Below are 22,975 nucleotides of genomic sequence, written 5' to 3' on the forward strand. Positions count from 1 at the left end.
CCGCAGGGACCTGGGTTTGAGTCCAGGTTGGGCTAATCCCTGAACTGATTAGTCAGAAGTGGGATGACACTACTGTGGGGCTATCAGGGGTGTGGATGGATGTTTGGAGGGGCAGGGATGTGTTTCCCATAAGAGAGGGTGGTCTTGTGATCCTTGATAAGAGCTTTATGACAGACTGCCCCAATGCGAGAGCCTGGTTCAGTTCCAACCGGGCTACCCCCCAAATTCACAACAATATCTAAATGTAGATGGAGTATGAACCAAATCACATATACTGTATATGTAAATATTTGTTTATGTTGTTCAAACATCAATACTGTAGTCAGTTTATCAAATAAGGGGGTCATCTTGTGATCCTTGATAAGAGCAGACTGACCCAAGGCCAGAGCCTGGTTCAGTTCCAACCTGGCTACCTCCCAAAATCACAACAATATCTACATGTAGATGGAGTATGAACCAAATCACATATTTTAGGTTGCATGTAAATCCCTTTTTGAAACGTCATCATACCTACACCGTCACCACTGGGATCCAATGACAATTCGACTGGAGTGCTCAGGTATTTTAGTAGTGTGCAAGCGCACAAAGTGCAGCGCAGACCCAGTCTACATTCCTGTGTTGGCGGTGACCATAGTCGACGGAGCTGTAGCAAAACTTTTTGCGCCTTTTACTGTATTCATTTTCAAACCCTTTTTTCAAACCCTTCAATCATCCGAATCTTGACAGGAGGAAATGGTATGCCCGCACTATACATAACTATTTAATTTTTCTCTTTTTGCATTGAAATTCTAAGTGGGGTTAGTGCATTTCCCCCAATTTTCAGTGTTATTATTCATATTTGCCACCCTCAAAGGCAAATGTATTGTTCATGCAGTCTGAAAATGTGGACCACTCGACTATTTCAGATGTTTCATTTGAAAAAAGTTGTTATTGCCTTATGCATATAGCCTCGGCCGTGCGTAGGGCCCTACCCCTATCCATTGAATGTATCCATTAGTATGCAAGTTGATACTTTGTTACTACGTTCCTACAACAATGTAATACAAAAGACAGTGAGTAGCCTATAGTATGAAGATAGGCAGAAACTGCTTCTCCAATAGAAATTCCCAATCACACTTGAAGGCGATGTCATGGCGACTTCGGCAAGCTAAACTCATGCGCAGAAATATGTCATGTCAAACGGTCGTCTCGCACCGATCTGCGCATGTGCGGACCGCACTCCTTCGATATGTAGTTGATTTTTAGGAAAATGAAAACGTGTGACTTTCACGATGTTGGACCAATAACATGTTCAACTACTTAAGACATTGTCTCGAATCTAGCTTGTGCCTTTAGATTTTTTGAAAATTAAGAAATAGGGAATCTTTTTTCACCTCTCTCTCATTGACTTCTCAACCCCTGGCCTGGTCTGCTTTGTTTTTTATTTATTTCACCTTTATTTAACCAGGTAGGCTAGTTGAGAACAAGTTCTCATTTGCAACTGCGACCTGTCCAAGATAAGGCGTAGCAATTCGACACATACAACAACACAGAGTTACACATGGAATAAACTAAACATACAGTCAATAATACAGTAGAACAAAAGAAAACAAAAAGTCTATATACAGTGAGTGCAAATGAGGTAAGTTAAGGAAATAAATAGGCCATGGTGGCGAAGTAATTACAATATAGCAATTAAACACTGAAATGGTAGATAGGCATGCGTTCGCGGAAGTCTTGCGCTGTTGCGCCTCTGGATTTAGAAACTGTGGTAATACTGTATGCGTGGGAATGTATACTGTCTGTGTCTGAAAGAGTGGAATCAAATGAATCTGTTGAGCCTGTGTGAGGAAGCGGAAAGTGGTATCGTGTGGGCAAAGATGGTGGACAAATGAAGATAGTTCACTCAGGCCTTTTACCATTTAAAAAAAGAGTCAGTTCCGGTCTACTTTACTGGGTGTCCTAAAGACACCAATGCAATAGCAGCTGAGTCTGGTCTACTTAGTTCATTGATCCACAACAACAAAAAACAGCGAGTTGTCTTCCGTCTCTGGTAGGGGGCAGACACAGCAGATTGAGTCACTTGCTTGACAAACTTTCATGAGGTTTTCAACTTTCAAATGATAAATACATCTGTCAAAATATTAGCTTACTATACCTGTATTTAGGCAGGAGTCTAGGAATGTAATGTACTGTGGTACAGTAACTTCCAATATCAGTTGTGTACATCAACGAAACATGTAGTCTAGTACATAGCCTATGGGCCTATGCATGATACCTTGTGCTTTTTAAAGAATCAGCCATTAAAAAAATATAACAAGCATGCCAAGCCCCTTTCACGTCATCATACAATAAGTTACTTTGTATTCCTGATTTAGGAGTAATATTTGTCTTTGTGACTTATTGTATCATGCATATTACACAGCACTTTAGTTTTACATTTGTCCAGATGCCATTTCCTTTTCAAATGTCAGTTTATTACCACCTTGTGAGAACCTAGAATTCCCTCCCCCTGAGATCCAGTGCCAAGACTACGAATCTGGACCTGCTGAAACATGTGTCTGGCAGTCTGCCTAAAATATATTCTTTAAACACTTAGGTACAGTTTCCCAGAGTCAGATTAGGCCTAGTTCTGGACAAAAAAGTTCTGGACAAAAAAAAAGCGCCCTGATTTCAAGTCCAGGACTAGGGTCAATCTGTGTCTGGGAAACTGTCTATCAAAGGAATAAATAATTTTTATTTGACCAGATTTAAGTTCAGGATCTTTGGGGATCATTATTTAGAGTTGACATAGTTACTTTAAATTTGGAGCTACCATATTGCTCTCTACTTTTGGCATTATCTTTAAATACTTGAACCACATGGTAATGTATTTCTTGATTTTTTTCTATATCCGGTTTTGCTTTTCTATCAACTTTTAATTCGGCCTCTTCAGTTGACTGTGCTTACTGAGGTGTAAACAACCAGCCAAAGCAGAAAAGATAACATACACAAATGTTGTTATTAGTCAATCCTAGATGTCAGCATAGTTGAATTCATTGTGTGTTAATATAGTCCGATTTACAGTATCTGTGTATCAGATGGGCTTTGCTGTTGATGTATTTTCCACTTCAGCCAGATGGTTTGAGGAACAAGAAGTAGTCATGCTGTCGTTTTTTGCCAACAGAGAGAGTGTATCTCCATCCACGTGGGCCAGGCGGGAGTTCAGACTGGCAATGCATGCTGGGAACTCTTCTGCTTGGAACACGGTGTGGGGCCAGACGGGGTGTTCAATGAAGAGGACCAGGGGTCTAATTCACGGACTGACCCTTTCAACACCTTTTTTAACACAGGAAGTTCTGGCCGCCATGTTCCCAGGGCCATATTTGTGGACCTGGAGCCAACAGTGGTCGGTAAGCAATTTCATTTGTAACATTTTGTTTCTCTCCACCCATCATTCATGTTTGTGTGTGTGATTGCACATGTGTAGTGTAAATGCATATCCATCCTCATGGGCCAGGCAGGAGTGCTAATTGGGAATGCATGCGGGGACCTGTGCTGGATGGAGCATGGTATCCAAGAGACAAGACCATTGGTGGTGGCGGTGATGACCCCTTTTACACTTTCTTCAATGAGCGTGGCTCAGGAAAGCTTGTACAAAGGGCTGTATTTGTGGACCTAGTCAGATGTAATTGGTAAGTGGTGGTGTAGAATATTGATACAAAGAAGAAGAGATGGTAAAATAATTAAATGTTGAATAAATGAGGGGTTTATTAGTGATAAACATCCCAAACTTTCACAACAATAACAAATGGGCCAACAACAAAAAGATGAATGAATAAAGAAAGCCCACACACAGCATATGCTGCTCCAAAGTACACACAAGTAGCCCTTGCCAAGTAATAATGAATAAAATGCAAGGTTACTTCTAATGAACTGCAGTATGTCTGTTAAGTAGTGTGCATTAATCAAAACACTAACACTACTGTAGCAGTTCTAGAAGTGTTACTACTGAACATGAATAAATACCAAAAAATCTGATTGTTCAAATTGTGAATCTACATTACACTGTGGGTGGATGTAAGTACAGCTTTATAGGCTACATAATATCAATGCACAGGACTGCCAACCAAGAGCAAATCAACAATTAATTGATACTACTGTGGTAATTTAGGTGACATTTCCAGTTGATGTCCTATATTTTTTGATGAGTGATTGTTTTCCCTGCAGATGAGGTCAGGACGGGATTGTACAGGCAGCTCTACCATCCTGAGCAGCTCATCTCTGGAAAGGAGGATGCAGCCAATAACTACGCCCGTGGACACTACACCGTGGGTAAGGAGATCATTGACGGGGTTCTGGAGCGTGTCCGTAAAATGGTAAGTATCACATTAAGACCAGATCTTGGTCATACAGTCAAAGGAAGGATTTGAGTCATAATGAAGTAATAATATAGGCTAAGGCCAATATATATGTGCATCACTGGTGTTGGTCAATTGTTTTTCTCCCTAGACTGACCAGTGCACAGGGCTACAAGGATTCCTCATCTTCCACAGCTTCGGAGGAGGCACTGGCTCTGGTTTCACCTCTCTGCTGATGGAGCGCCTGTCTGTTGACTACGGTAAGAAGTCCAAGCTGGAGTTTGCCATCTACCCAGCTCCCCAAGTGTCCACAGCTGTGGTAGAGCCATATAATTCCATTCTGACCACCCACACCACCCTGGATCACTCTGACTGTGCCTTCATGGTGGACAATGAGGCCATCTACGACATCTGTCGCCGCAACCTTGATGTTGAGCGCCCATCCTACACCAACCTCAACAGATTGATCGGTCAGATCGTTTCCTCCATCACTGCCTCCCTACGCTTTGATGGTGCCTTGAATGTTGACCTCACAGAGTTCCAGACCAATTTAGTCCCATTCCCCCGCATTCATTTCCCCCTGGTCACCTACGCGCCCATTATCTCCGCTGAGAAGGCCTACCATGAGCAGCTAACCATCTCTGAGATCACCACTGCCTGCTTCGAGCCAGCCAATCAGATGGTCAAGTGTGACCCTCGCCATGGCATGTACATAGCCTGCTGTATGCTGTACCGTGGCGATGTGGTGCCCAAAGATGTGAACGCTGCTATTCAAAATATCAAGACCAAACGTTCCATCCAGTTTGTGGATTGGTGCCCCACCGGTTTCAAGGTAAGTAACATGATTGCCTCCTGTATATGGTTTATATTGCGATTTGAGATGAACACCATATTTATTTTGCGGCCTAAGGGGTCATTTGTTTATTTTATTTCTATCTCGCCAGGTTGGGATCAACTATCAGCCCCCGACTGCCGTACCTGGAGGTGATCTAGCTAAAGTCCAGAGGGCTGTGTGCATGCTGAGCAACACCACTGCCATTGCTGAAGCATGGGCCCGTTTGGACCACAAGTTTGACCTCATGTATGCCAAACGTGCCTTTGTGCACTGGTATGTAGGTGAGGGCATGGAGGAGGGAGAGTTCTCTGAGGCCAGAGAAGACATGGCTTGCCTGGAGAAGGATTATGAAGAGCTGGGCAGAACAAGCACAGAATCTGATGATGATGAAGCGGGTGAGGAATATTAAGAACCAAATAACCATGATGTCCAATCTGTCTATTAAAAATGTAATATTCTGTCTTTGTATTCTTTCTTGTAACAATATATTGTTGTATCTGCCTGCCCTGAACAAAAACATCTGAAGTTGTATAAACAGCCAGATGCACTTTTTTGTGGTTTATTAACACCTTGTTAATCGGTATGTTTCAAAGTGCCATGTTTTGCAATTGCAATAGTTTTCAGCTTCTGAATAAAATCGGTCTTGAGTACAACATTGCAAAATATATTTTTTTGTTTGGCCCTAGCATGTTACAGCTAGGGCCAAACTCAACCAGGAGTAGATTGGAGAACCTTACCCACGTTCTGTTGTCATGTTCTGTTTCAGTAATAATGTATTGAGGATTTATATTTAGGTTACTAACAGTATATTATGAGTCTATATTTTATAATTATGTAATAACCAGTTGTAACCCATTGCTGGTTGCATTCAGTGAGCTCATTGCTGTTGCTACTGGGCTATGGTCTCTGGATCATTATTGTGGAGCGCGTCGATGTAATTTGCGACTAGCCTCAAACTGTGTTACATATTAAAACTCATCAATGCTCGCCCCCTGCAAAGCAGATACATCCAATCAAAATACTCCCATCGGGGCTATTTAAAGAACAAGATCCGGCAGCGGTGAAGGTGTCACCTGAAAATATCCCTCCGCAATAATAAACAGTAGCCAGTGAGGATACAATGAAAAGCATTTTCAAGAATGAATTCTCTGAAATCAAATTTTACCAATCAAAATGGTGCACAATTACGTATATTCAACTTGTCAATAAGACGACGTTTTGTTAGACGAACAATATTTGACACTATAATGAAGATGCTGGTTTGGATGTAGCATAGGCTTCAAATGCACTGTGTGCTACAGTACTTCACGGAGCACATCAGTCGGGTGCATTCAATCTTGTGACTTAATAATAGGCCTCTACATAGCCTATATATGTTTCATTACAATTTCGTTTTACATTTTTTTATTAGATTCTGACTAAAGAAAATAGTAATTTATGCGTAGTTTATACTCCATCTTTTCCAACATAATTCTGTGTAAATTACACTAAATTCAAGACGACAATGGCGTGTCAAAACAAACGGGTATTTGTATATTTACATATTTACATATTCATGTATGTATGTATGTATGTATGTGATTAACAATTGAAATATTTAGGAATAATTTTAGAAATATATTGGTGAAATCGACAATAATCACAATCCATGTAATAAAAGCCTATAATTTATCTTGATTTACGATGTTTAACATGCAGTACGATTGATGTCTAAGGTCAGAGAATGAGTTTGCAAACATAAGAGGTTTTAGAAAAATTATATGGTATCTACTTTTTTAGGCGGACGTAGTCACTGCCTTAGAACATTCGTTTCACTGTGTGTGTGTATGTGTGTTTGGCTGAGCTGCCTCGTATTGTTGATCCCGATTGACTTCGAGAGACCCTGACATTGGAAATTAGAAGGATATACCTCCGGACAGACCATAAGATAGGTGACACACCGTTGTGACTAGGCTACCTGTGTTGTCTGAGCTCTAATATTGGATCAAGACCATGACCCAGCCTCGGCCGGACGAGTTCAAGCCGCCTCAGGAGTGCCCAGTCTTCGAACCAAGCTGGGAGGAATTTGCCGATCCTTTTGCTTATATAAATAAGATTCGTCCAATTGCGGAAAAAACTGGTATTTGTAAGGTCCGCCCGCCTCCGGTAAGTGTGGTCGAGCTGCTGAATGGTTTAACAGATTCTTTAAAACCGTTTTAACAAAACTGACAACCACAAACACGGGGGGTTAAAGGGACCTTTTCAACATGGCGGATGAAGGTTCTGCTGATTCTTTTGTATCATTAATGTTTATATAGCTAGCTAACTACATAATCAAGCTAGTTTTAATAGCTAACGTTAGCTACCTGACCAACTGAATTGACGTTAGTGGCATTGTGTAACTGCAGCAGGCAACGTTAATGAAAATAGCTTGCTAACGTAACCTGTTAAGACAATGTTGACTGCTTCTTCAATCACTGAAATCGTCGTGCTAGCTAATTGAGCTAGCTAACGTTATAGCTGACTAACAAATCGTGAGATTATCCTTTATCCTAGCTAGTGCGATGACCGACAGTGAAGTCTGTTAGTTCAGTGTAAAACGACAAATCAGCCAACGTTAGTAGTAACAGCTAACGTTAGCTAGTTAACGTTACTTAAAACAAACATCATTCAATAAACAAAAAAGCTAGCTATGTCAATTGAATTTACGTGGAGACTTACAGCTGGGCCGCTTGCTACCAAGACTGATCAGCGTAGTTTTGTCAACAGGCGAGAAAACAATATACACCATTTGTCTTTGGCAGAAGATACCGACCCTACCGTTATGCTTGTTTACACTGTGCTGCATTGGGATCTGAACGCAATCATGGATACATTAATACACTGTGAAGCCAGCATGAAATATGGGTTGGAAAACTTAGCTCAATTGCAGGGATGGGATATGCCACTGTACTCCAAATTGTACCTATAAACACACAGCCCCATTGAGAAGATTGAAATACTGTTTTCTCCCCCCAGAAAACTGCCTTTTTTTGTTTTCATGCTAGATAACAGCAGCCATTATGGAATGGCATACGGAGTTGATTGGCTGACATTGCCATTCCAGAATGGCTACTGCTAGCTAGCATGCGATGAGGATGAAAAGAGCAGTTTTCTGAGAGAACTATAAGTATTTCAATCTTCCAGTCGATGTATCGGTGTGGATAAAGGTATAATTTGGAGTACAGTGGCATATCCCATCCCTGCATGGAGGTACATTTTCTGACCCATACCTCACGCTGCCTCCACGGTGTCTTCATTTAACCCCAGTGCAGCTCGATGTAAACAAGCGTAACATTAGGGTCGGTATCTTCTGGAAACATTTGTCTTTAATTGATTAGCTTGGTAGATTAAAAAATAATAGGCAACCTTTTGACATTGTCGGACCATAGTCAGGTAGGGTTTCAACATTTCTGTGAACTTTCAATACATTTCCAGGTTTTTCAGAAATCCTGGTTACTGATTAATACACTAAGTTGACTGTGCCTTTAAACAGCTTGGAAAATTCCAGAAAATTATGTCATGGCTTTAGAAGCTTCTGATAGGCTAATTGACATCATTTGAGTCAATTGGAGGTGTACCTGTGGATGTATTTCAAGGCCTACCTTCAAACTCAGTGCCTCTTTGCTTGACATCATGGGAAAATAAAAAATAAATCAGCCAATACCTCAGAAAAAAATTGTAGACCTCCACAAGTCTGGTTCATCCGTGGGAGCAATTTTCAAACGCCTGAATGTACCACGTTCATCTGTACAAACAATAGTATGCAAGTATAAACACCATGGGACCACACAGCCGTCATACCGATCAGGAAGGAGAGGCGTTCTGTCTCCTAGAGATGAACGTACATTGGTGTGAAAAGTGCCAGAACAAACGCAAAGGACCCTGTGAAGATGCTGGAGGAAACCGTTACAAAAGTATCTATATCCACAGTAAAACAAGTCCTTTATCGACAAAACCTGAAAAGCCGCTCAGCAAGGAAGAAGCCACTGCTCCAAACTGCCATAAAAAAGCCAGACTACAGTTTGCAACTGCACATGGGGACAAAGATCGTACTTTTTGGAGAAATGTCCTCTGGTCTGATGAAACAAAAATAGATGCCAGCATCATGTTGTGTGGGTGCTTTGCTGCAGGAGGGACTGGTGCACTTCACAAAATAGATGGCATTATGAGGAAGTAAAATTATGTGGATATATTGAAGCAACATCTCAAGACATCAGTCAGGAAGTTAAAGTTTGGTTGCAAATGGCTCTTGCAAATGGACAATGACCCTAAGCATACACCCAAATATGTGGCAAAATGGCTTAAGAACAACAAGTCAAAAGCCCTGACCTCAATCCTATAGAACATTTGTGGGCAGAACTGAAAAAGCATGTGTGAGAAAGGAGGCCTACAAACCTGACTCAGTTACACCAGCTCTGTCAGGAGGAATGGGCCAAAATTCATCCAACTTATTGTGGGAAGCTTATGGAAGGCTACCTGAAACGTTTGACCCAAGTTAAACAATTTAAAGGCAATACACTCAATTGGCATTTGGTAGCATGTAAACTTCTGACCCACATGGAATGTGATGAAAGAAATAAAAGCTTAAATAAATAATTCTCTACTATTATCCTGACATTTCACATTCTTAAAATAAAGTGGTGATCCTAAGACGGGGAATTTTTACTAGGATTAAATATCAGCAATTGTGAAAAACTGAGTTTAAATGTAGTTGGCTACGGTGTATGTAAACTTCCGACTTCAACTGTAACTCCATGACCACGGTAGACAAATATACAGACTTAAGAGTTGTAGGCTAAACATTTGTTACAGATCGGTGTCCCATACATGGCAAGGACTGGTTTATTGTACGATGTCTCCCTACTGCTGGGTGTTATGTGGTTCTTTGAATAATCTTTTCAGCTGTGCGATATACCTACTTATTATGATATTATGTGTAATATTTAAGTCATTCTAATAATAATATTTTATTGTGTCCTCATAGGACTGGCAGCCTCCATTTGCATGTGATGTTGACAGACTGCACTTCACTCCTCGGATACAGAGGCTAAATGAACTGGAGGTAGGGAGCAATTTTCCCTCAATGTTTTCAGCACTGAGCAAATTTCAGGTCTGCTGAGCGCAAACTTGAACGTTGTGAAAATTATGTGCAACTTCCTGCTTGCGTTTACTATGAACACTGAGGCTGTACCTGCTTTAAGTTAGTTTCAGACAGTGGTCAAGTAGGCTACTGTGGCTATTTGATCATAATGTAGGCCTACCAAAATGCATCCCATAACATTTTACCATGGAAATAGCTGATCTATCATTCAGCCTACTGTAGCAGCCAACGTGTGGTGTTCAATGTAGGCCTACATTCCATGAGACCTTTGAAAAAAAACATGCAGGGCTTGACATTAACCTGTTTATCCACTTATCCTTCAGACAAGGTGACTGGAAATGTTTTTGTGGTGTGATTCCCATACCATTATTACAGAGAATCAGACAGATTATGCTACCCTCTGCCTATAGGCTACTTAGCTTATTCAAGGAGGGGAGGCAGGGTAGCCTAGTGGTTAGAGTGTTGGACGAGTAACTGAAAGGTTGCAAGTTCAAATCCCAGAGCTGACAAGGTACAAACCTGTTGTTCTGCTCCTGAACAGGCAGTTAACCCACTGTTCCTAGGCCGTCATTGAAAATAATAATCTGTTCTTAACTGACTTGCCTAGTTAAATAAAGTTTTTTTTAAAAGCCTGTCTCAAAATACAACACTGTGCCTTTTAAAGTAAAAAATTAAAAAAAATAAAAGCTCTTCACCTGCCTCGCTTTTCAATGTTGTCTAGAAATGCACAGGTTTGTGCTCTTGAAGGAAGCAATCACTCCCCCATTGATGACTACAAATGATCTATAACTGGGCTCACTAACTAACTAGGACTAACTAGCAAATGATATGAGCAAATGTGCACAGGTGGCTACATGCAGCTCTCACTTTGATCTCAAAACAAGCGCATCTACCTGGAGCGGCAGGTAGCCTAGTGGTTAGAGCGTTGGGCCAGTAACCGAAATGTTGCTAGTAGAGGTCTACCGATTATGATTTTTCAACATTGATACCGATTATTGGAGGACAAAAAAAAGCGGATACCGATTAATGACTATTTTTTTATTTGTAATAAACCACATTTTTATTTGTAATAATGACAATTACAACAATACTGAATGTACACTTATTTTAACTTAATATAATACATCCATAATATCAATTTAGCCTCAAATAAATAATGAAACGTCTTCGATTTGGTTTAAATAATGCAAAAACAAAGTGTTGGAGAAGATATCGCACTTTTACTATGTGCCATGTAAAAAAGCTAACATTTAAGTTAGCAGCGAACAACCACTCCAAGTCTCAGAGCGAGTGACGTTTGAAACGCTATTAGCGCGCACCCGGCTAACTAGCTAGCCATTTCACATAGGTTACACCAGCTTAATCTCGGGAGTTGATAGGCTTGAAGTCATAACAGCTGCAATGCTTGAAGAATTGCGAAGAGCTGCTGGCAAACGCACTAAATGCTGTTTGAATGGTACCGAGCCTGCTGCTGCCTACCATCGCTCAGTCAGACTGCTCTATCAAATATCAAATCAGACTTAATTATAACATAATAACACACAGAAATAATACGAGCCTTTGGTCATTAATATGGTCGAATCCGGAAACTATCATTTCGAAAACAAAACGTTTATTCTTTCAGTGGAATACGGAACCGTTATGTATGGTAACGGGTGGCATCCCTAAGTCTAAATATTGCTGTTCATTGCACAACCTTCAATGTTATGTCATAAATATTCTTGCAAATTAATTACGGCCTTTGTTAGGGATAAATGGACTTAACACAGTTCGCAATGAGCCAGGCGGCCCAAACTGCTGCATATACCCTGACTGCTTGCACGGAACGCAAGAGAAGTGACACAATTTCCCTAGTTATAAGAAATTCACGTTAGCAGGCAATATTAGCTAAATATTCAGGTTTAAAAATATATACTTGTGTATTGATTTTAAAGAAAGGCATTGATGTTTATGGTTAGGTCCATTGGTGCAACGACATTGCTTTTTTTCGCAAATGCGCTCGTTAAATCATAACACATTTGTCGAAGTAGGCTGTGATTCGATGAGAAATTAACAGGCACCGCATCGATTATATGCAAAGCAGGACATGCTAGATAAACTAGTAATATCATCAACCATGTGTAATTAACTAGTGATTATGTTAAGATTGTTTTTTCTTTTTACAAGAAGTTTAATGCTAGCTAGCAACTTACCTTGGCTTCTTGCTGCCCTCGCGTAACAGGTAGTCAGCCTGCCATGCAGGCTCCTCGTGGAGTGCAATGTAAGGAAGGTGGTTAGTGTTGGACTAGTAACCGGAAGGTTGCAAAAACGAATCCCCGAGCTGACAAGGTCAAAATCTGTCGTTCTGCCCCTGTACAAGGCAGTTAACCCACTGTTCCTAGGCCATCCATTATAAATAGGAATTTGTAATTTACTAGTTAAATTAAAAATACTCACGACCCCTCATGCTGTAAACACAGTCCATATCAAAGTGAATTGCACAGATCCATATATGGCAATGGTCTATTTGCATATAGACCTACTGCAGCTCTGATTGGTTATGCTGCACCGGTCTGTGTAGAGTACTGGCTGTGTAGAGTCTTGCATGTCAATGCAATAGAATCCTAATCCGATGCGTCCTTCCTACAACAAAATCTCTTGCATAGTTAGTTTTACATACTAAGTCTTGCTCAGTTTGTTTTATGTTGCATTGAAGGTGGCTAATATTGCGTTGATTCGATCACAATTCCCAGAGTAAAGGGAAACATTGAACTTTTCCCCCTTAGTTAACACTATCAATCTTGTGCTTCTCTGTGCGGGCTGATATTTCTTCTGCGGGCCCACACACTCGCGCTGGTTAGAGGGAAAATTGGTAAGGAAGTCACTTTGCATGATGTGTAGCCTAGATTTTAGTTTAATAAACAATACCCTTGAAGATGTGCACCACTTTGACACCTTGGCCTATAAAGGGGAATTAAACTGATTGGTAAGGGTCCCTGTCAATGTAGTTGTCTCGTTGACGTAGCACTAAAAGGTTTTCTATTGTGCGTACTGCCAACCATTTATTAATCACCCCCTTCAGAAACTTTGGTGAAAGGAAAGGCAAAGGTTGCTTGCGCAGGAGCCGGTCAGCAGAAACATTTTATTTTCAGTGCACTGTTTTTTTTATTGCATCACATAGCTGAGCCAGGACACTTGATTCTCTAAATTAGAATTCCTACAGTGACTAATATATCACCCTCGTTTCCCTTTCCTAGGCACAGACCAGAGTTAAGCTTAACTTCTTGGACCAGATTGCAAAGTTCTGGGAGTTGCAGGGGTGTTCTCTGAAGATTCCTCATGTGGAAAGGAAGATATTGGACCTGTATCAACTCAACAAGGTTGGGTGTTTAGTAGTGATAGATTTGATACCAGAGCTCAGAGGCATGGGTCAAAATCGCTAAGCAGTTTTCTTCAAAGCAGTGTGCCGATTATCATTTTATCAGAATCATGTGATCAATGATCACATGGTCAACGTCTGAAGCTTTGTTTCATCAAACAACTACCTAATTGGCTTGGCAACGGTTTCGGTAGAAGACTTAAAGGCTACCCTGCGCACACGCTATGGCATGTGGGACGTTATATGTGTAATCATTTGGCTGCTCTAAATTCTTTTGACCAGCAGGTACCACTAGTGTACACTGTGTTGATCAAAGCCTTGAGTAATTAAAGTATTTTTGACACAATTGGCTGGAAAGCCTCAATGTTTCAAGAAGCTTTGTTTATCCATCACTAGTGTTTAGCGTTGTTTCAAACTACTATACATTTATTCCATCTTAAATAGCATTGCACAGAATCCACTGACTCTACCTAACTTTTACACATTTTATTTCAGAATGTTGCAGATGAGGGCGGATTTGATATTGTGTGTCGCGATAGACGTTGGACGGCGATTGCGCTTAAGATGGGCTTTGCTCCTGGCAAGGCTGTTGGCTCTCACTTACGGTCACACTATGAGAGACTTCTCTACCCCTACAACCTCTTCCAGAGCGGAGCCAACCTCCTGGTAAGTTGGACAGATGCCCCAACACCAATTATTTTCCAATGGTTTCGTTATGAACATAACCATTATTTTTACGTTCCATTCCACTGTTTCCGACCAGCAAAATAAAGTTCTGAACTGATTCAAACCCCCAAAAAAGTAACAGTTTATATCGTTATTTTTTTACATTTCACTCGACTTTAAATTAGTTGACCAATGGATAGAGCAGCTTTCTATGGAGCGGGGCAAGCTATGTACATGCATTGGACAGACAAGTGTAGTGTGCCCTTGGATCTCAGTTCAATGAATCTTGGTTCAATTACATTACACATAATGCTGCCTAGAGGTTTCAAGAGCTAGACCAGAGCTAGCTAACAAGCTTGTGTGTGCAGAGCGGCAACAAATAAAAAAGACGTCTTTTTGTAGTTAATACATCCATTGTGAAACAGGAAGACTAGTATCCTTAACTAGCATTTATTTCTGAATCACGCTTCTAATGTCAGTAGCTACAGTAGACTATGCATGCTTCAGAGGGAGGGGAAGGTAGCATATACACACACACTGCCAAACATTTTCAGCTGGCAGGCAGACACTGGAAAAAGTTTGAGTTGCGTTTTTTTGTGGGACTGTGCGGGGAAAAAAGGGCCAGAACGTTTTTAACCGGTTCACATGCTTTTAAAATAACGTTTCTGTTCCAGAACAGTATAGATCACTTTTGTTCTCCGTTCTGTTCCTCAGAAAATGTCATTCTTTTCTGGTTTTCGGTTCTGTTCCCTGAATCGGTTCCAACCCCTGCCTAACACTCATGGTTAATCTGTCTGTGTCTATTCGCATTGCACTCAGAGCTTTATGAATCAGCTAATGCTTTATTAAGCACTTGGTTGGCTCATCTGTAGGCAAGTTGAGCACTGTTCAACAACAGTTTTACTGCTGTTATGCGGGAAGTATGTTTGTCTAATGTCCAGTGAGGATCGTTTTCAATTTTGAATCCATTTATTGAACACTGTAGAGAGAGCATACAGAGTGAACATAGATTGGGTCGTTGTTGTTAACTTTGGAAGCTCTCTCTTGCTTTAGGCACCAGAGCTTGCGTCCAAGCTGATGCGCTTAGTGTCTGCTCCTGAACTTGACACGGTATGTCTGCCTCATGGTTATTATCTAATAATTAACAGATAGCACATTTTTGGTTACACAGACATGTTAGACTGCAATACAACCATTCTTTGTTTAAAATGGTCTCATAGTGCTTTGTCTGTGCACCGCTGCCATAGTCTGGGTGTCCTTGCTGCCATAGATGTGTGCCATGTCTTTTGATTTGTTGTTGGTTGTATGTTTATTCTACATTTTGTAAAGGATTAACTATGTATTGTATAGCATTACATTGTATATGCCTGCAGTTTGTCCAGGAGCCAACCCTGCCAGTTGACACGAGTGACGAGGAGTGTAAACCCCCTGACCTGACCGAGAGGCAGCACTTTGTTGAGCCAACCGAGTCCTGCTGCAACAGCGCCCACAGAGCAAAGCGAATGAGAGCTGAGGTGGATGCCCTTGTCGCACAGAGCCACACACACTTGTCAGAAGAACTCCTCTTAAAACCAGTAATTCAGATTGTACAACTACCCTGTAACCATCTACTTTACTCTTTACTTAAGTCACAAAATGGAGGAGTTGCATAAGAAAGCCAATTTGAATGTAATTTGCCGAAAGCCTTATGAGTGTTCTCAATTATTCATGAATGCATTGGCACATTTCTCTCTATTGCATATAAACTTTAAGATCATTAGTGGTATTTACTGTAGTTAAGTAGAACTCTATTTCTCCACCCACAGTCGGGTTGTGTGAAGACAGAACCAGGAACTGAACCCTGTGAAAACAACAGACCAAATCTGAGGAGGAGGATGGGCTCTTTTGTTGCCAAGCCCGAGCCAGGTCAGTACTGACGAGGCTTTACTTTAACCACAGAAGAGTTGACACAATATGTGTGATCGGTGCCAATATCTACACACTTGTATACTACTCAATCCATGTATTGGGCCATGCATTAAGAGTGAATATTGGAAGTTAATGAATGATGTTCAGGCTAGGGTGTAAGATACACCGTGGGTAATTCATTAGTTAAATCCTCTGATGTTCCTCATTATGCTCATCATATGTCATTTTTCTTTACATAAAAAGACATTCCCATTCTAGTGAAACAAGAACCCATCGAGCCGGTGAGCGAGGCAGACAAAAACAAGTCTCGATATAAGAAAAAAACAAGTATTGACGCCCCACCTCCTGCAGTGAGTGTAGTAAGTGTGGCTTTATTTAATCCATTCCTTTGAGAGAGAATATAATTAAATTGATGATCAACAGTATAATGTATTTACACCAGAACACATTGAAAACATTTTTGTGTAACATACACTACCTGTCAAAAGTTTTAGAATACCTACTCATTCAAGGGTTTTTCTTTATTTTTACTATTTTCTACATTTTAGAATAGTAGTGAAGACATCAAAACTATGAAATAAGACATGGAATCATGTAGTAACCAAAAAAAGTGTTCATCAAATCAAAATATATTTTACAAGTTAGATTCTTCAAAGTAGCCAGCCTTTGCCTTGCACACTCTTTACATTCTCTCAACCAGCTTCATGAGGTAGTCACCTGGAATGCATTTCAATTAACAGGTGTGCCTTATTAAAGTTAATTTGTGGAATTTCTTTCCTTAATGCGTTTGAGCCAATCAGTTGTGTTGTGACAAGGTAGGGGGGTATACAGAAGATAGCCCTATTTGGTAAAAGACCAAGTCCATATTATGGCAAGAACAGCTCAAATAAGCAAAGAGAAATGACAGTCCATCATTACTTTAAGACATGAAGGTCAGTCAATACGGAACATTTCAATAACTTTGAACATTTCTTCAAGTGCAGTCGCAAAAACCATCAAGCGCTATGATGAAACTGACCCTAATGAGGACCGCCACAGGAATGGAAGACCCAGAGTTACCTCTGCTGCAGAGGATAAATTAGAGTTACCAGCCTCAGAAATTGCAGGCCAAATACAGTGCCTTGCGAAAGTATTCGGCCCCCTTGAACTTTGCAACCTTTTGCCACATTTCAGGCTTCAAACATAAAGATATAAAACCGTATTTTTTTGTGAAGAATCAACAACAAGTGGGACACAATCATGAAGTGGAACGACATTTATTGGATATTTCAAACTTTTTTAACAAATCAAAAACTGAAATTGGGCGTGCAAAATTATTAGCGATAACACTTTTTATGAAGAATCTCAAATATATAAAAGATTTTGATTTGTTTAACAATTTTTTGGGTCACTACATGATTCCATATGTGTTATTTCATAGTTTGTCTTCTATTATTCTACAATGTAGAAAATAATAAAAAAATTAAGAAAAACCCTTGGATGAGTAGGTGTTCTAAAACTTTTGACCGGTAGTGTATAGGAAGTTGAAGAAATGTGATTATGTGAACAAAAGTTGAATTGTAGTTCCCTTTGGTTATTCATTAGTTTTATATTTAAACAACTTTCTTCCCTCTGTTCTGTAGGTGGACCTGTATATGTGTCTGGTGTGTGGCAGCGGGAGTGACGAGGATCGTCTTCTGTTGTGTGATGGCTGTGACGCCAGTTACCACACCTTCTGTCTCATACCCCCTCTGCACGACATCCCCAAAGGAGACTGGAGGTGCCCCAAGTGCCTGGCTCAAGTGAGTAGTGATGTCTAGTCACCTCATCACACCAATAATCACATTCAAATGGAAGAGGCAAGTGGAAGGGGGAGAAAGTAAGGAACTTGTCTGTTGGCCTTGCATTAAAGAACAAAATTGGTTAAAGAAAATTGTGATAAATAAAAAAGAACCAGTTTAATTTAAGAACCAAAAAATAGTGCCGTATAGATTGCGTTAACTTTGTTTTTCAATATAAATTATTATACAAAATTCTTGCAACCAATAGAATGTTATATACAGTATATAGGGGATACAACCATCCCAGCGCTGCAGATTTTGCTGCGAAGAGACAATCATTCAATCATTTGTTTTGGTACTGTCCGTATGAAGTGGGATTTTGGTCGCAGGTTCAGGAATGGCTGAAGAATTGCAACATTTACCTGGAGCTAACTCTGCAAATTAGCACTGATGGGTGATTTGAAAAGTCTGTCAACCGATCAATAATATATACCGAACAAAAATATAAACGCAATATGCAAAGTGTTGGTCCCATGTTACATGAGCTAAAATAAAAGATCCCAGACATTTTCCATACGCACAAAAAGCGTATCTACATTTTCTTAGCACAAATTAGTTTACATCCCTGTTAGTGAGCATTTGATCCTTTGTCAAGATAATCCATCCACCTACCTGACAGGTGTGGCATATCTAGAAGCTGATTAAACAGCATGATCTCAACAAAGGTGCACCTTGTGTGCAGTTTTGTCACACAACACAATGCCACAGATGTCTTGTGTTTTGAGGGAGTGTGCAATTGGCATGCTGATTGCAGGAATGTCCACCAGAGCTTTTGCCAGAGAATTGAAAGTTAATTTCTCTACCATAAGCCTCCTCCGTTGTTTTAGAGAATTTGGCATCCAGTACATCCAACCGGCCTCACAACAGCAGAGCACGTGTATGACGTTGTGTGGGTGAGTGGTTTGCTGATGTCAGCGTTGTGAACAGAGTGCCCCATGGTTGGGTTATGATATGGGCAGGTATAAGCTACGGACAACGGACACAATTGCATTTTATCGATGGCAATTTGAATGCACAAAAATTCCATGAAGAGATCCCGAGGGCCATTGTGAGGCCCATCTGTGACCAACAGATGCATATCTGTATTCCCAGTCGTGAAATCCATAGATTAGGGACTAATGAATTTATTTCAAATGACTGATTTCCTCATATGAACTGTAACTCAGTGACGTCAATGAAATTGTTGCTTGTTGCGTTTTATATTTTGGTTCAGTATTATACTCCTAGCAAAAAAAATAAAAAAATACAATCTGGTGAAAATGAGAATAGAAAGGTTCAGAACTTTTGTGAAACGACACAATTGAAAAATATATGGCAAGTAGAAATCCAAACTCGATGATGTTCAGAGATGGATGGGAGGGGATGAGTGGAGCTGAAGGACGGGACTAAAAATAACTCATGTAAAAAATGTCTGTAAAAAATATAGATATTTCTCGTCATCAATCTACACAAAATACCCCATAATGACAAAGTGAAAAAGGTTTTAAGAAATTGTAGCAAATTTATAAAAAAACAGAAATACCTTATTTCCGTAAGTGTTCACACCCTTTGCTATGAGACACAATTGAGCTCAGGTGCATCCTGTTTCCATTTATCATCCTTGATGTTTCTACAACTTGATTCGAATCCATCTGTGGTAAATTCAATTGATTGGACATGATTTGGAAAGGCACACATCTGTCTATATAAGGACCCACAGTTGACAGTGCATGTCAGAGCAAAAACCAAGCCATAATCTCAAAGGAATTGTTCGGGACCGGATTAGATCGAGGCACAGATCTGGGAAAGGGTACCCAAAAAATTATGCTGCATTGAAGGTCCCCAAGATCACAGTGGCCTCCATCATTCTTAAATGGAAGAAGTTTGGAACCACCAAGCCTCTTCCTAGAGCTGGCCGCCCGGCCAAACTGAGCAATCGGGGGAGAAGGGCCTTGGTCAGGGAGGTGACCAAGAACCCAATGGTCACTCTGACAGAGCTCCAGAGTTCCTCTGTTAAGATGGTTGTCCTTCTGGAAGGTTCTCCCATCTCTGCAGCAATCCATCAATCAGGACTTTATGGTAGAGTGGCCAGACGGAAGTCATGCCTAAGTAAAAGACATTTGACAGACTGCTTGGAGTTTGCCAAAATACACCCAAAGGACTCTGACCATGAGAAACAAGATTCTCTGGACTGATTAAACCAAGATGGAACTCTTTGGCCTGAATGCTAAGCGTCACGTCTGGAGGAAACATGGCACCATCCCTACGGTGACGCATGGTGGTGGCAGCATCATGCTGTGGGGATGTTTTTCAGTGGCAGGGACTGGGAGACTAGTCAGGATCAAGGGAAAGATTAACAGAGCAAAGTACAGAGAGATCCTTGATGAAAACCTGCTCAGGACTTCAGACTGGGGCGAAGGTTCACCTTCCAACAGTACAATGACCCTAAGCACACAGTCAAGACAACCCAGGAGTGGCTTCATGACAGGTCTCTGAATGTCCCAGCCAGAGCCCGGACTTGACCCCGATCAAACATCTCTGGAGAGACCTGAAAATAGCTGTGACGCGATGCTCCCATCCAACCTGACAGAACTTGAGAGGATCTGCCGAGAAGAATGGGAGGAACTCCCCAAATACAGGTGTGTCAAGCTTGTAGCATCATACCCAAGAAGACACAAGGCTGTAATTGCTGCCAAAGGTGCTTCAACAAAGTACTGAGTAAAGGGTCTGAATAATTAAGTAAATGTAATATTTCATGTTTAAAATAAATGTGCACATTTCAACGCAAAAACAGGTTTTTGTCATGATGGGATAGTGTGTAGATTGAGGGGGGGACAAACTTTCAGAATGCACTGTATATATTGTCTATATTTACAAAAAAATGTATGAGGGATTGGAAATTATGCAGACAATTACATTGATGGAAGCCACAATCTATCTGCAATAATAAAGCTGATCTACCCCATAAAAAATGTATAGAAGAGAATAAATAATTACATTCACAGTTCAGAGTCTGTACTGGCTTCTGTACTGGCTCCTGTGAGTGTATAATATGAATGTGTTCAGCACTGTTACTTATACAGAGTACCAAAGTTGTTAGTGTTAGCTATAGACCTTTTCAACTGTCAATAACACATTCTATATGCACATGCAACCAAGGGGTTCCCCAATAAACACACGGCGCTGCAGCATGCCATAATTGTACAAAATGACAAGATCGTTGTTCTTGATCCTACCAAAAAACGGAACAAACACATTGACTTGTTGCTACCAGATCCACTAAACAAAATCATCAGACATGTATTTCCTGTTTATTATCCATTTGCTCTGGTGGTGTTGGCTACATTTGGCTAGCACAGCAAATAACCACAGAACTAGTGTGATGTGAAGGTAGAGAAAGATCAGCTTACCTTGTTAACCAGCTAGATATATGCATTTCTCTCACAACAGCCAACTAAACTAAATGTAGCTAGCATACGAGTCCAATGATTGACGGCCACATTGTTTCCATCAGAAGTTAGCTAGCAGCAGCAATTACCCCACTATCGGCCTCTTTCCCCCCCTCAATAATGCACTGTCTCTCCTAGCTCTTCGTTTGCTTCTTCTCCAAAACGCAACTATATTTTGCCCACTTAGTTTCAATTAAGAAACGTACTGTAATTTTATTGAACCGCTAGTTTGTGATAGGCATCTATTCACTTCACGCGACCTTGTTTACGTGTAGTAAAGCTAAACTATATTACAAATGCTAGCGCTGACATCTTGTGGTGATAATGTTGAACTGCATATTAATTACACCAGGATGATTTATTACGTTTTTTGTTTTTTATGTTACCTTTTATTTAACTAGGCAAGTCAGTTAAAGAACAAATTCTTATTTTCGATGACGGCCTGTCTTGTTCAGGGGCAGGACGACAGACTTGTACCTTGTCAGCTCGGGGATTCGACCTTAGTCCAACGCTCTAACCACTAGGCTACCTGCCGCCCCATGAAGCACACAAATTGCAACTTTATTTCAAGCAAGATGTATTTTAATTCAACCAAATGAACCTTGAAATATAACTTTCTGCACACCCACATGATAGTGATATTTGCGAATAATGTCGCTCTCCTGTGTATGTTATCCTTATGGCCTACCTTCATTACAAGGGTAGGGCTCGCACTAATCCATTTCATGACGGCATATACAGTAGCAGTATAAATCAAATCTGGTAACCCTCAGCATGGTTAGACTCATTAATTGTCTAATGAAAAAGAGAAACCCACACAATGATCTTGCCAGTATTAGTAAATTATTAGCAAATTATTCCCACATACAAGTGTCTCGACAAAATGTAAACAATGTGTGAGGGTTTGCTGATCCTGTTTCAGTATAGAAATGACAAGTCACCTGTACAAGTACATTAGACATACCCACGAGGCCAATACTAATCCCATCATATGTCTGCATTGGGCATGCATGCAATAAATAATCTCACATCTGCTGTAACCAAAAGGGTAGAGCATGAATAGTGGAGGCAAGAGAGAAATACCCTGAAGGGCCACTTCTTTTTATATGAGCTGCAAAGTAGCCATGTAATGTATGAGTTTCATCCTCATATGGCTGCCCGGTGCCGGGACGTAAACCCTAATTAAATTATACTTGAAGCTAGTATGCCAACCACAGGAGGAGGAGGACAGTGAGTGTAGCAGAATGGAGCAAATTGGCCCAAAATTGCAGGAGGAGATCCTCCCGCAGCTGAGATGCTTACGGTATTAAAATATAGATACATTTATGATAGACAGGAGGAGACACCTCTTCGAGTCTCAAGGGGATCACATCAGTTGCCACTCGAGCTCACCTCTGCTACAGTCACACCCTTTTCACCTCCTACACCACCGACAGTATAACGCAGCCTCCAACTGGGTCATCTGGGCCAATGTAGCAGAATGAAATACCCCCAAAATGTATTCTGTGGGTTGACTCAG

General features: G+C 40.7%; 2 protein-coding genes across 4 annotated transcripts in view; both read left to right on the forward strand.

Moving 5' to 3' along the window:
* Window positions 1–576: 576 nt before the first annotated feature.
* tuba5 (tubulin alpha 5) lies at window positions 577–5,804 on the forward strand. Its single transcript, XM_020459761.2, has 5 exons — window positions 577–735; window positions 3,146–3,371; window positions 4,189–4,337; window positions 4,471–5,151; window positions 5,264–5,804. Exons 1-5 carry the CDS (start codon window positions 733–735, stop codon window positions 5,561–5,563), a joined length of 1,359 nt encoding a protein of 452 aa, XP_020315350.1. The 5' UTR covers window positions 577–732; the 3' UTR covers window positions 5,564–5,804.
* Window positions 5,805–6,964: 1,160 nt separating this feature from the next.
* kdm5bb (lysine demethylase 5Bb) overlaps window positions 6,965–22,975 on the forward strand; it is a 35,509-nt gene continuing 19,498 nt past the window's right edge. For 2 of the 3 annotated variants that reach the window (XM_020458930.2, XM_031803778.1), the window contains exons 1-9: window positions 6,965–7,299; window positions 10,160–10,237; window positions 13,513–13,635; window positions 14,130–14,300; window positions 15,354–15,410; window positions 15,674–15,874; window positions 16,106–16,205; window positions 16,452–16,567; window positions 17,831–17,989. In XM_020458930.2, coding sequence (XP_020314519.1) covers window positions 7,147–7,299; window positions 10,160–10,237; window positions 13,513–13,635; window positions 14,130–14,300; window positions 15,354–15,410; window positions 15,674–15,874; window positions 16,106–16,205; window positions 16,452–16,567; window positions 17,831–17,989 — 1,158 coding nt within the window. In that variant the 5' untranslated portion in view covers window positions 6,965–7,146. The remainder of the gene's footprint in view (window positions 7,300–10,159; window positions 10,238–13,512; window positions 13,636–14,129; window positions 14,301–15,353; window positions 15,411–15,673; window positions 15,875–16,105; window positions 16,206–16,451; window positions 16,568–17,830; window positions 17,990–22,975) is intronic. The other variant, XM_020458931.2, reaches the window with a different exon arrangement.

The sequence above is a fragment of the Oncorhynchus kisutch genome, linkage group LG24 (assembly GCF_002021735.2).
Source record: "Oncorhynchus kisutch isolate 150728-3 linkage group LG24, Okis_V2, whole genome shotgun sequence".
Classification (NCBI taxonomy): domain Eukaryota; kingdom Metazoa; phylum Chordata; class Actinopteri; order Salmoniformes; family Salmonidae; genus Oncorhynchus; species Oncorhynchus kisutch.

What these genes read in the sequence shown, in the direction of transcription:
- tuba5 (XM_020459761.2), top strand. An exon ending in TGGAGCGTGTCCGTAAAATG is followed by an intron (nt 4,338 to 4,470) that starts GTAAGTATCACA and finishes TTTTCTCCCTAG; the next exon opens with ACTGACCAGTGCACAGGGCT. An exon ending in GGTGCCCCACCGGTTTCAAG is followed by an intron (nt 5,152 to 5,263) that starts GTAAGTAACATG and finishes CTATCTCGCCAG; the next exon opens with GTTGGGATCAACTATCAGCC.